Raw genomic sequence first — 14,298 nt, forward strand, 5'->3', positions numbered from 1 at the left:
GTGACCATTGGCAGTCAGGGCTGGAGTTTGAATGGAGGTGAAATAAATGTGTTAGAATTTGCCTTGTACCAAAACAGGAAAGGTTATATCCAGATGTTTTCGGATAAAAGGAACCTAAGTGACAGCCCCAGTGGCTCAGTCAGTAAAGAATCCACCTGCAATGGAGGAGATCCAAGTTTGATCCCTGGATCAGGAAGATCCCTTGGAGAAGCAAATGGCTACCCACTCCAGTATTCTTGCCTAGGAAATCCCATGGACAGAGGAGCCTGGCAGGATATGGTCCATTGGGTCACAAGAGTCAGACACAACTTAGCAACGACAGCCAAATCAAATGATAACCCAACATAAAAGACCTTTGGATTTTTGACTAATGGGAAAATTACAGATTGGGCATCATTGACTCAATGACATGAGTTTGAGCAAAGTTCAGGAGATAGTGAAGGACAGGGAAGCCTGGTGTGCTGCAATCCATGGGGTCACAAAGAATCAGACACAACTGAACAACTGAAGAACAACAACAAACTGGACTCACTAAAAGACTTTCCCGGGCCACAGGGCTGGACACAGCCAGAACTGGGAAATTCCCCACCTCCTTGTCCAGTGCTTATTCTCTGAAAATGCAAGGACAAAATGTCTGGTGACAGTGTGTTTTGGGAGCCAGTGTGGCCGCAGCCGTGGTGGGAGGGGCTGTGGGGCTGGCCGGTAGGAGGAGGGACAAAACAAGTTGGATGTCCTTGGATAATTCTGGCTCTTATTTTCAAATACTGATATAGCTCTGGAACACTGTGGATGGGGTCACCCAGTTTAAAATTTGTTTAGAATCTTCTATGTTTATTTGAAGTGCTTCCAGCTGTCCTGAAGGATCTTCTCCCTTGTTTGCCTTTGGGAGGGAGAAGCCCTTAGACTGTCCTGGCAGGTCCAGCAGCAAAAGTAGCCTTTCCTCCTGGCCCTGCAGCACCCCTTCAGTCCATCCAGGCAGTGACTCCAGTCTTAGCTCACCAGGCAGAATTCCAAGTTGGGGAATGCGGGTGGAGGTAAGGGGTTAACAGTGGCATCCTAAGACTGAGACCCTCCCTTCCCTGAAGCACATGCCACTGTTCAGATGCCTTAAGTTGCCACATAGCTGGGAGAAAACTGGATAAGACAGAATATAAAGAAGATATACAACAGCACCATACTTCACCACTCCCCACACATAGTATGGGGAATAAAAGTTGCCCCAGTGAGAGACTAAATGTATTGTGATTCAAAAAGCTGCCCTCTGTGGTGGCCAGTGCAGATGGAGCTGGAGATCAGGGATGGGGCTGAGCTGAAGGAGATGGCATTTTTCACTGGGAATGAATGCCTGGGATGAGGATGCTCAGTTATTTTGCCAAGCTGGTTTGAGGATGACAAGGGTAGCTTGAAACCATGTTGGGCCATGGAACGGGTGAAATGGGGGAGATTAGAGCTGCACTCTGGAGGGACCAGCCTGGGTGAGGACCCTCTGCTGCAGGACATGACTGAGAGGGGGAGAGTTGGGGCTACTGCTGGGGTGCAATGACTCCTGACCCCAGGAGAGTGAAACTCTCCTCCAGTGTTTTATTTTAATTTGCATATTTTTTTGTTCACTTGTTTTTGCTTCAGCCACCCACTGCTTTCTAGGGTTTTGTAATCTAGCCAGTGCCTGGCCCCAGTGTAGTTCCAGAGCCCTAAAAGGTGAACCTGTCTGTATGTTGAGGGAGCACTGTTCAGGGCCATGGGGTCCTGGAAATGTTAGACTTTCTGGGAAATGAAGCCTGGGTACTCTGGAGGTTTTGGAGGTAAAACTATGGGTGAATTGTCCTTGCCTCCTATTTTCGCTAAGGCAAGCAGTATCCTCCCACACCAGCAGCTGATGAGGGGTACAGGACCCCTCAAGGCAAAGAGCTGAGGCTCCATGAGGCCTTTCGTGTCCTTCCCAGGGCACATGGACCGGATGCGGTGCTGATGGCCGAGGGCAACCCACCGGCGGAGCTGACGCAATCGCAGATGCTGCACATCGCCCAGCAGATCGCTGCAGGCATGGTCTACCTGGCGTCGCAGCACTTCGTGCACCGAGACCTGGCCACCCGGAACTGCCTGGTGGGCGAGAACCTCCTGGTGAAGATCGGGGACTTTGGCATGTCCCGGGACGTGTACAGCACTGACTACTACAGGGTGAGTGGCTGTACCTGTGAGGAGGCCCAGGGCCCTCCTTCCCTGGGCTTCCCTCCTTCCTTGTTGTAGTCATGTGCCTGGGCTGCCGCAACAGAATACTGCAGGCTCAGTGGCTTGCATGGCAGAAGATGATTTTCACACAGTGCTGGAGGCTGGAAGTCCAAGCTCAAGGCGACAGTAGGGTTGTTTTCTTTTAAGGCTTCTCTCCTTGGCTTACAGTCTGTGCCTTCGTGCTGTGTACGTCCTCACGTGGAGGACATGGTTTCTTTGTGCACATACATCCCTGGGGTCTCTCTCTGTGTCTAAATTTCTTCTTATAAGAATGTCAGTCAGACTGGTTTAAGGCCCACCCTAATGGCCTCATTTTAGCTTAATTACCTCTTTAAAGGCCCATCTCTGAATACAACTGTATTCTGGGATACTAGGGGCTAAGGCTTCTGCATGTAAGTCTGGGGAGGACATAATTCAGCCCGCCACACCATCCTGCCCTTTCCATGGTTCTCTAGATATTGTCAAGAGAAAGATTTCAACATGAGAGTTATGCCAGGGGCAGCCCTGAGGACTTTAGGAGGCCACAGAGTTAAAGGATTTAGAGGTTTGGTTTTGATTCCGTGAAATTATGCCTGAAGCCTTTTGTTTGAGGTTTGACTTTAGGTGAACTCATTCACATGAATGAAGGTGCACTAAGATGTTGGACGTTGCCACTGAGAGCCATCTTGGTTGGCGGCCTCTTGATAAGAGGTTCTGTCCTACCCAGTCTGTCTGGGTTCCACCCTTTAACAAGCTAACAGCTAGAATTGTATTCAATGATGCAAATCCACTGATTACCTGGAGTTAGCCCCCTTGGAGTATTAGATTTGCTAACTGAGATCTCAGAACTCGGGTATGAAAGAAAAGGGTCATTTCTGGAAACTGTGATGTTGTGATATTGAAAGTGAAGATTTGGGGTCATGTTCTACCATCTCAAACCCCCACTTTTTTTCTTGTCATGCTTGATTTTTAAGGGCAGAGGGATGTAGGGAGAAAAACAAGTGCTTTAGAAATATATCACCTAAAAAGATAAAACCTATAACTGAACTAACTTTTGTACTAGATTGGGCCTGGTGAAGAACATGCCTGTCCTTGCCTTTGCTCCTCCCATCATGACCTATCTTTCAAGAAGAACTTCCTCCTTTTGTCTCCTGTAGTCTTTCTTGCAGCCGCTCTCACCTCAATGTCTGCCTTTTAGCTGAGCTGACTTTGCTACAATTAGTCTAGGACAATGAACCCATTGCTTAGCTGCATATTCTTCTGTAGATTGTTTTGTGGGGGTTCTTCCTTTGTCATTTTGATACACATTGTGATAAGCACCTGTTCTAAGTCTAGTGATGACTAGTGTGGTCTGGAAAGCTAAAACACGGCCGGAGGTTACATGCCAATGGATGTGTTTACTGATCTTGATGAGCATCCAGAGAAGAAACATGTGGCCCTGGAAATGGCCCTCCCTTTCACAGTACATTAATAAAGGTTTCAGAGTGGTCTGGCACAAAATAAGTGCTCAGTAAATATTTTCAACTTTATCATTATCCAAATCAATAAAGCTATGCTTCATTCTCAAAGCTGTGACTGAATGAGGTAGAACTCAGTGACTTTTGCTACAATCTCTGGAAAAATAATTCTGAAGAAAAGGACTGAAAAACTTAACAATATGAAGATAGATTACCCAATTATAAAATAGGTGAAAGATTTAAGTTTCTTTTGGTGCCCCTCCAAAAATATACAAATGGCCAATAAGTACATAAAATGATGCTCAGCATAATCAGTCATTAGGAAAATGTAAATCAAAACCACAATGAGGTACCAGTTCATATCCACTGGGCAAAACAGACAATACGAAGTGTTAACAGGGATGTGGAGAAATTGGAACCCTCATAAATTGCTGGTGGGAATGTAAATTGGTGCAGTTGCTTTAGAAATAGTTTGGCAGTTCCTCAAAATGTACAACAGAGTCATCATATAACTCAGAAATTCTACTCGTTGGTATAAACCCAAGAGAATTAAAACCATATGTACAAACACACACACACACACACACACACACAGGTACACAAATGAAATAGCAGCATTATTCAGAATAGCTCAAAAGTGGAAACAGTTTAAGGGTCCATCAAATAGTAAACAGATAAACAAAATGTGATCATCTGTATGATTGACTATTACTCATTAATCAAAAGGAATGATGTACTGATTCATGCTACAATATGAACATTGAAAACATTGTTATGATTAAGTGAAGGAAACCAAGCCCAAAGGTTACATACTCTATGATTCCATTTATACGGAATATCCAGAATAGGCAAATCCAGAGAGCAGGAGGTAGATTCGTGGTTGCCAGAAGCTGGGGGACAACGGAGAATGAGAAGTGACTGGTTCTGGATATGGAGTTTCTTTTTGGAGTGATGAAAATGTTCTATAATTGTGTAGTGTGATGGTTGTTTAGTATGTGTGTAAATATAATAAAAATCATTGAACATGCACTTTAAAAGGGTAAATATTATGGTATAAGAATTATATCTTGATTTAAAAAGCCTCAAAAGTACTAGAAAGCAATGACCATTATTATAGACATGAGAATTTAGCCTTGGTCATTTATGCATTTTAAAACACTGTCATTTGTCATCTACCATATATTCTGATTTTGTTAAAAAAAAATTCTCCACTTAGTGAGATTTTCTTGAAATATTTCCTTCTGAATAGATTGGAGGAAATAATGATTCCCAGTTTCTTTATTTGTTAGATGTTCTTCACAAAACTATCCTAGTCATTAAGAAATGTGCTTCAGGTGCCACACTGATTTAATCCCCCCACCATGGTCCCTACTCAGTTGCGACTTCAAGGTTTATATGCTCACTTTGTTGTTTGTTGTTCCCACTGAGGATGAGGAGAAAGAACCAGCCTTACCTTGACCTCTGTGACAGGTGGGCCTGGTGGGATTTGGTACAAAGTGGATGATGAGCATAAGAACTGGCTGATTTAGTAGTAGCTTAGAAAAAATAAGAAATTATGAATTTCATTTTGCTGTCTCTAAAATTTTCAAGTGGTAATCTACTTTTTGGTTCCATGAAAGTATTTATTGTCATAGAACTCATTTGTAGAATATCTTTGCTTATTCAAATATCAAAAGCCTATCCATGAAGTTCACTCTCTTGAGTTTGTCCAGTGGACAAGTAGAAGCCGTTGCTCTATTTCTGCATGTGAATCCAGCATGACTTTGTATGGCTTACCTCCCAGGACACTTTTGCTTTCACATAAGTCACCCACCTGTTGGACCATCCATAAGCTTAGTGTTAAGCCCATCCTCATCATGGTTTCTCTTCATCTTTTCTGCCATGGAAGCTGGGGAATCTATTCTCCTTACAGCTCATTTGTGGGCACATTTTTGTAATTACTTTGTTCTTAATTTCTTCAAAAGCTTTCATACTCCAAGGTGGGGGACTGCTGTGGCTAATGTGGGCTATCATCATCACCACATTAATATCCTTCCTGCACAGTAGTGGATGAGGACTTTTGTCTTCACCAAGGGCGTCTTCCATGGAAAGATGCTGTTTGGGCATGGAGTCAACTGGATTAAGGAGTTACATGATCTTTATCTTTAAGCAAGAACCAATCCCACTGTCAGCCTGAGCCTTCTGCTCATGGTGGCTTGTGAGCTGCCTTGTGGGGTGGCCCCAGCTCTGTGTGATCTATGGCAGGAGGGGTGGGTGGCAGCTGTTCCTCCATCATGGGGGAGCTGGCAGCACCAGGAAACGGCTGCCTCAAAGCTTCCACCCTGTTGCAGCTGAGCTAATTATATCTTCCTAAAGAAGGAAGAAATCGGAACACTACATTTGCATTGAAACCAGCCTGATATGGCAGGTCCAAAATTACTCTAGCATTTATGTTCTCTGAATTGTTTTAATTAGCAGCTCTGCGGTACCAGTCTTTCATTTCGTTTTTATTCCTTCCCTCCACTGGCAAAGCCTGACATTTAGGAAGCATCTGAACCAGATTTCTATCACATTCTGACTGTCAGAGACCTAGGATCTCAGTCTACTTGGTCATTACTATGCCTCAGTGGACCCACTGAGATTTTTAAATGTATGCTTTGGTATTTTCCATGATTTGGTTTCAGCATGCCTTTAAAATGAATGGTGACCATTGGTGAGTACAGAGCCCCAAAGATCTGAAATCCTCACTTTTAAGTCTTATACAACACTTTGAATTTTAGCTTTATGGTGGTGGGGGTAAGCAATTCTATCTTTTAATTCATCTTTCACTTAAGAAAAAACAGGGAAACAGAATTGGGAAGCTCATTAATAGTGAACATTTAAAGAAGCAAGTGAATCTAACTTGGTTAAAGGCCATGGTGAGAATCCTAAAGTGTTAAAATGATATAAACAAGTCTGGAAATCATCTGAAAGTGCTTAATACAGTTTATCAACAGCACAGAGAAAGGAAGACAAGTTTTGTTAAAGTAAGCTAATATAACAAGTAGCAAAAAGAACTGTTTTGAACTTTAGGTACTTTGTCCCTTACTCTGCCTACCCCGGAGGAAAAAGGGTGATAAACTAGAAAATAAAGTCCTGAGCCATAGAAGAGAGAAGGCTTCAGTTCAGTTCAGTTCAGTTGCTCAGTCGTGTCCGACTCTTTGCGACCCCATGAATCGCAGCACGCCAGGCCTCCCTGTCCATCACCAACTCCCGGAGTTCACTCAGACTCATGTCCATTGAGTCAGTGATGCCATCCAGCCATCTCATCCTCTGTCATTTCCTTCTCCTGCCCCCAATCCCTCCCAGCATCAGAGTCTTTTCCAATGAGTCAACTCTTCGCATGAGGTGGCCAAAGTACTGGAGTTTCAGCTTCAATATCATTCCCTCCAAAGAAATCCCAGGGATGATCTCCTTCAGAATGGACTGGTTGGATCTCCTTGCAGTCCAAGGGACTCTCAAGAGTTTTCTCCAACACCACAGTTCAAAAGCATCAATTCTTAGGCACTCAGCTTTCTTCACAGTCCAACTCTCACATCCATACATGACCACTGGAAAAACCATAGCCTTGACTAGACAGCCCTTAGTTGGCAAAGTAATGTCTCTGCTTTTCAATATGATATCTAGGTTGGTCATAACTTTTCTTCCAAGGAGTAAGTGTCTTTTAATTTCATGGCTGCAATCACCATCTGCAGTGATTCTGGAGCCCCTCCCCCCCCAAAAAAAAATCTGACACTGTTTCCACTGTTTCCCCATCTATTTCCCATGAAGTGATGGGACCAGATGCCATAATTTAGTTTTCTGAATGTTGAGCTTTAAGCCAACTTTTTCACTCTCCACTTTCACTTTCATCAAGAGGCTCTTTAGTTCTTCTTCACTTTCTGCCATAAGGGTGGTGTCATCTGCATATCTGAGGTTATTGAGATTTCTCCTGGCAATCTTGATTCCAGCTTGTGTTTCTTCCAGTCCAGCATTTTTCATGATGTATTCTGCATAGAAGTTAAATAAGCAGGGTAACAATATACAGCCTTGACGTACTCCTTTTCCTATTTGGAACCAGTCTGTTGTTCCATGTCCAGTTCTAACTGTTGCTTCCTGACCTGCATACAGATTTCTCAAGAGGCAGGTCAGGTGGTCTTGTATTCCCATCTCTTTCAGAATTTTCCAGTTTGTTGTGATCTACACATTCAAAGGCTTTGGCGTAGTCAATAAAGCAGAAATCGATGTTTTTCTGGAACTTTCTTGCTTTTTCGATGATCCAGCGGATGTTGGCAATTTGATCTCTGGTTCCTCTGCTTTTTCTAAAACCAGCTTGAACATCTGGAAGTTCACGGTTCACATATTGCTGAAGCCTGGCTTGGAGAATTTTGAGCATTACTTTACTAGCATGTGAGATGAGTGCAATTCTGTGGTAGTTTGAGCATTCTTTGGCATTGCCTTAGGTAATTTAAAAACTGGACAAGCACATGAAAAATAATCAAGGGTTAATTTTTATACCTTGGTCTTGAAAAATAAAAGCGTTTATTTTTTTAAGGAATATTTGCTTGTAATGAAGCATTTCTAAGTGGATAGGTAGGTAGATGAATAGATAGATTGTGGAGTAGATAGGTAAATCTTAACTCATTCCACAGATGTTTTTACTGTGCTGTGTAAAATGCTCAGGTCATCCCCGCTATGAGGAGCAACACTGTGTCTACCTGGTGATAACTGCTAATTCCTAAGCGATAACTTCAGTTCCACCACCTCCCTGACTTCCTCCAAGCAGAACAATGGCTGACAAATCTGTGATCCCTCAATACTTCTTAGAAATAAGCATTACAGCATACAGTATTTTGCATCATGGAAATCTGCTCATGTCTTCTCATTGATGTGAGTGCAGAGAGAGGATAAATTTTATATATCTTTATATCTGTGAAAACTGACAGAGTGCACAGCACAGACTAGGTATGCTGAATAGGACACATATAAGGAAAAGTGTTGATGAATGTGTCTTTTTGCTCTATTGATGAAAACTGAAGATACTCAGACTTGCAGACAGGCCTGGTGCTGGGTCTAGGAGCACTGCCTTCAGGAAGTAAAGCTAGAGATACAGGGACATCTTTATCTCAGACAGTTTATTTTCAGTGGAAAGCCCAGAGCTGAAACTTATTTACATTAACACTATAGTGGACAAACTTCCTCTGATATATTTGCCTAGAACCCTTAAAACCAGACAGAGCATTCATTTAAAAAGGCAACAAACACATCTTCCTGAAAGAATGTTCTCTATGTCATTAATTCTCTTTTGCAGATACCATTTCCTTATTTTTCTCCTTAATAGATACTCACACAATGACTCTTAACTTTCACACAAACAATTATAGACCTTTCCGGTTAGGTTCTTTTGATTGAAGTGGCCCCAGAAACATAAGAGGTTGTTTATTCTATGAAATCATCTTTAATTTTATGCCTTGAACAACAGTGATAGAAAAAGCACAGTTCAGAGGAACTTGCCTGTTGGGCAGAAATCAGAACATTGAATTCAGGCTAATTCTGTGTTAAAGTAGATTTGCATAAATTGTTTTAAGATGCTAAATTGAGTCAATTTGTATTTAAGCCTCCCTAAGAACCTTTCACATATGCTCTGGAGTTGTAACAGGGTGGGTGAGTGTCCGTTTATTCATTCATTCAACACACATTAATGAAGCAGCTGCCACATGCTAGATACTGTACTAAATAATAAAGGCAGAGTCTTTAGATGTGTGATAATGGCTTCCCTGGTGGCCCGGCAGTAAAGAATCTTCCTGCAATGTAGGAGATATGAGTTTGATCTCTGGGTTGGGAAGATCCTCCCTGGAGGAGGGCATGGCAGCCCACTCCAGTATTCTTGCCTGGAGAATCCCATGGATAGAGGAACCTGGTGGACTACAGTCCATATGATCACAAAGAGTTAGACACTACTGGAGAGACACACAGCACCATATGATGAAGGGGCTTCCTAGTTGGCGCTAGTGATAAAGAATCCACCTGCCAATGCAGGAGGCACAAGAGACATGTGTTCCATCCCTGGGTTGGGAAGATCCCCCGGAGTAGGAATTGGCAGCCCACTTCAGAATTCTTGCCTGAAAAATTCAATGGACAGAGGAGTCTTATGGGCTACAGTCCATGGGATCGCACAGAGCTGGACACAACTGAGTAACTGAACACAATGTGATGGATGCTGAAATATCAACAGAAATATGTATAAGGAACCCTAAAAAGATAGCTACCAGTCTGCTTTAGGAAATCAGAGTCAAGTTCACAAAGACAAGGCATTTGAACTGGTATTTAAGATATGAATCAGAAATTCATCTATTGGCAAGAAGGCTGTCGGACGATGAGGAGAGGGGGGAATTCTTGGCATAGGAGGTAGCATAGGAGAAGAAATGGTGTGAAAACATCATAATGCATGGCCTGAGAATGAAGCTCCTTTACATACCCTTGAGGTTAAGAAAGTAGGCTATTCACATTATTATCAGGCTTCACAGCTGCCTGTTTGCTATGCCAAATTCTTTGAACTTGGCCTTTTTGTCAGTGGGAAGCTACTGAGAGATTTTATGCCAGAAAGTGACATGTCAGATTGCATTCTGGCAGCTTATGAAAATAGATCTGCCCAACAGATCCCCATATCTCCACTGCTGTATGTATTTGATTGGTCTAGTGCAGTGTCTCTCAAACTAGATCCCTTAGCTGATCCATCTCTTTCACCAGTAAAAGAGATCCATGGTCACTAAGGTAAGCAATAATTTCCTTGCTACAGAACTCTTTAGAGCCTTTAATCTATTACTGGGACTTGTGGCCTTTTCAGAAGGGCTATAGAAAGTGGCCAAAGTCTGCACAAAGAGCTGGCCTGCTTCAGAGCCCTGGTTCTATCCAGAGCTTTGTCCAGAGCCCTGGCTCCATTCATTTACCAACTAGTGGAGTCTGTTAGCAGATGATGGGATAAATCCTCTTGTTTTTTAGTCTTCTGAGTCTCTTATTCTTGAAAACAAGAGCCCTTCCTCTTGTGTACACAGGAGTACTACACACAGAAATTGGTGTTTTCAGGTGTTCTGGGAAGGATGGTAGGCAATAGCCCATTGATGTGCATGGGCCAGAAGGGTTCTGATTCCTCAAAGTACTGAGAAGTATATTCAGTAGATACTTTCTCCCATTTTTACCCATCTGGAAGCAGTTAGGCTTCAGCTGTCTTATATCTGTCACATTCCATATCTTTCCATCACTGAGACAAGAGCCCCTTAAAAAGGACACTGACAATAAAGACCTAACAATGATATAGAGAAAAGAGCATCCAACAGTGATCCTAAAGACGAAAGTTCAAATATCTGATTTCCCTTTTCTAGCAGTTAGGTGGGAATGCACTTAGGCATAGGCCAAGCAGATAGGGAGTTGCCTTTGTTCACACTATAAGAAATTTACAGGTGGGCAGTTTTCTAATGGGTTCAGAAGCTTTCCAGTGTCAGAGCAATTTACTGGCACCTGACATTTTCCTGGTGTTTTATTCATGGCTGAAGGATGGTTGCCTCAATTCCAAACATGTCAAAACTGCAGTTGGAGGAGAAAGGAGGCAGGATGGCTGCAGGTGAAAATAATTTCTACCTATATACCTTTCTTTCATCAGGAAGTAACTCTTTCCCAGAACTCTTCTGCAAAGACTCCTTCTTATACCTCACTGACCACACATGGGCCAAGACCAAGGACTGAACTTACTAGCAGAGATGAATGGCTTTCTGAAGATCTAGATAAACTGTGATTGTACTATAGGTGAAAAGGAAGCCAAAGTGAGTGGCTTTGAGAAGAGCAAAGAAACCTTTCCATGCTCACCTTAGGTGCCATCATGGCCTCTGTTTCTTTATTCTCAATGAGCATCTGCCTTTAAAGCTTGCTGAGTAAAATAAATTGAAGTGCCACATATTAACTGCTAAAAAAAAAAAATTGCTGGCATTTTTCAATAGGAGAGTTTTACTCCTCTGTATATAATGCATCTTTTTCTTCAAGCTGCGTTAAAGATTTTCCCTTGGATTCACTGGGTTTCTTGGATTGTGGGCTTATAATTTTCATCAATTTGAAGATTTGGGGCCACTATGTGTTCAAATATTTCATCTATGCCCTCACTTACTTGCAGGGACTCCAATTTCACTTTTGTTAAGTCACTTAAAGCTTCCTCATGGTTCACTGAGCTTGTTTTATAGTTTTGGATTCTCCTTTCTTTGTGTGTTTCATTTTGGATAATTTCTATTAGTTTGCCTTCAACTTCCATAATTTTTTCTTCTGCAGTGTCTAATTTAGGATCCTTCATTCCCATTCATTATAGTTTTCATATCACTTATTCAAGTTTTCATTCCTACAAGTTCTGTATGGACCTTTTCTTATATCTTCCATTCTAATTAACTCCAATTAACTTTTATAATAAATGTTTACTATAAACATTTTATATTTAAATTTATATTTATATATTAAATTTATATTTAAATGTTTATATTATGAAACTATAATTTTATAATTATGCATTATAAATGTGTAATAAATGTTTCAGTCTGTTTGCCTGTAGTTCTGTCATGTGTGTCAGTCTTGGATCCATTTTCATTGTTTGATTTTTCTGCTTATCATGGATCATATTTTCCAAGTGCTTTGTATGCCTTATGATTTTAGATTGGATGCCAGACATTGTGAATTTTATCTTGCTGTATGCTGGATATTTTGCCTTACTAAAAATAATTTTGAGCTTTGTTCTGAAATGTGGTTATAATGCCTTGAAACTACTTGATCCCTTTGTGTGCTGCAGGTACGATTTATTAGGTATTTCTAAATCATTGCTTACTTTAGAACTAATAATTCCCCATTGCTGAGGCAAGATCTACTAGGCACTCTACCTGATTCCCCATGAATCATGAGATTTTCACTCTGCTTCATGGGAACTGGCAGTATTCCTGGTCCTGTGTGAGCACTGGGCACTGATCCTTTTGGGTTGTTCTTTCCCAGCCATTGAGAGTGTCATTTGCATGCAATGATCCATACTCAGCTGAATACTTGAAAGGCACCTTCTGTAGGTCCTCAGAGTTTTCTGTGTGCAGCTCTCTCTTCTCTGGTTTTGTGTCTTGTCCACTCTAGTCACCTTGATCTCTCTGGGCTCTCAGCTCCATCTCCTCAACTCAAGGAGCATGCTGTGCTCCACCAATGAATGAAGTAATCTTGGCAAGCATGGGACTCACTATGTTTGTTTCTAATCTCTCAAGTATCATGATCTCTAATTGCCTATTATCTAGTGTCTTGAAAATAATTGTTTCATATGTATATTTAAGTCAGTTTTTGGTTGTTTCTGATGAGACAGTATATTCTTTCCCTGTCACTCCACCTTGCTTAGAAGTAGAAGACAGTTGCCATCTCTCAATGATGATTAATATGTCATTAAAAAATCTATCAGTGAACTACGTGTAAGCTGCAGTAAAGAAAACAAGTTCTCCCACCTCTTTAGATCAGCTACTTCCTGTGAAGGATTTTTTTCTTTTTAATTAAGTAACTTACATTTACATAATACTTCTTCTACAATCAGTTTTCCTGCCTACACAAGATTATTACTTTCATAAGAGAGTAGATTTTCTCCATCTTCAGTGAGTGTTGAGCAAGAGAAAATTATCTAAGCTTCCTTGTTACCTCTGAGAGATTCCCAAGGCTCAAAATGTGAACTAGTTCAAGAAAGCTTTGGAAAAAGCTGTGTGAGCAGAATATTAATAATACTCCACACTTTTCACATTTTCCCACAGTCTTTGTCCTGTGGTCAGGGACAGAACACCTTGGATGGATAAGGACTGAATTCGTCCAATATGGTACTGCATATATAATTTTTAGCCATGTCTCTCCAAAATGTAGTTTCTGAATGAGATGTATTCTGTTCCCTAAAGAAAACCACAAATCTCTTGGGGGAGAAGAAGCATAATAAATCACTCTAATGCTAGGCATGTTGTGAAGTGTAGAGACAAATTGATTTTTATTGGCATGTGGGATGAAATCTGGGAGAGAAATAGAATTTGACTTGAGTCTTAAAGAAAGAATGAAGCAAGTGACAAAGAATTAATCTCAAAAACATACAAGCAACTCCTGCAGCTCAATTCCAGAAAAATAAGCAATCCAATCAAAAAGTGGGCCAAAAAACTAAATAGTCATTTCTCCAAAGAAGACATACAAATGGCTAACAAACACATGAAAAGATGCTCAACACCACTCATTATCAGAGAAATGCAAATCAAAACCACAGTGAGGTACCATCTCACACCAGTCCGAATGGCTGCTATCAAAGTCTACAAACAATAAATGCTGGAGAGGGTGCAGAGAAAAAGGAACCCTCTTACACTGTTGATGGGAATGCAAACTAGTACAGCCACTATGGAGAACAGTGTGGAGATTCCTTAAAAAACAAACTGGAAATAGGACTGCTGTACAACCCAGCAATCCCACTGCTGGGCATACACACTGAGGAAACCAGAATTGAAAGAGACACATGTAGCCCAATGTTCATCTTGGCACTGTTTACAATAGCCAGGACATGGAAGCAACCCAGATGTAAGTGGTAGACAAATAGATAAGAAAGCTGTGGTAC

At 41.5% G+C, this 14,298-nt stretch overlaps 1 protein-coding gene across 3 annotated transcripts in view; it reads left to right on the plus strand.

Annotated features, from left to right (window-relative positions):
• Positions 1-14,298, plus strand: part of NTRK2 (neurotrophic receptor tyrosine kinase 2) — a 389,675-nt gene that overhangs the window by 314,378 nt on the left and 60,999 nt on the right. For all 3 annotated transcript variants that reach the window (XM_068973783.1, XM_068973784.1, XM_068973786.1), the window contains one exon: positions 1,944-2,178. In XM_068973783.1, the coding sequence (XP_068829884.1) occupies positions 1,944-2,178 (235 nt within the window). The remainder of the gene's footprint in view (positions 1-1,943; positions 2,179-14,298) is intronic.

Source organism: Capricornis sumatraensis, chromosome 6 (genome assembly GCF_032405125.1).
Source record: "Capricornis sumatraensis isolate serow.1 chromosome 6, serow.2, whole genome shotgun sequence".
Lineage (NCBI taxonomy): Eukaryota > Metazoa > Chordata > Mammalia > Artiodactyla > Bovidae > Capricornis > Capricornis sumatraensis.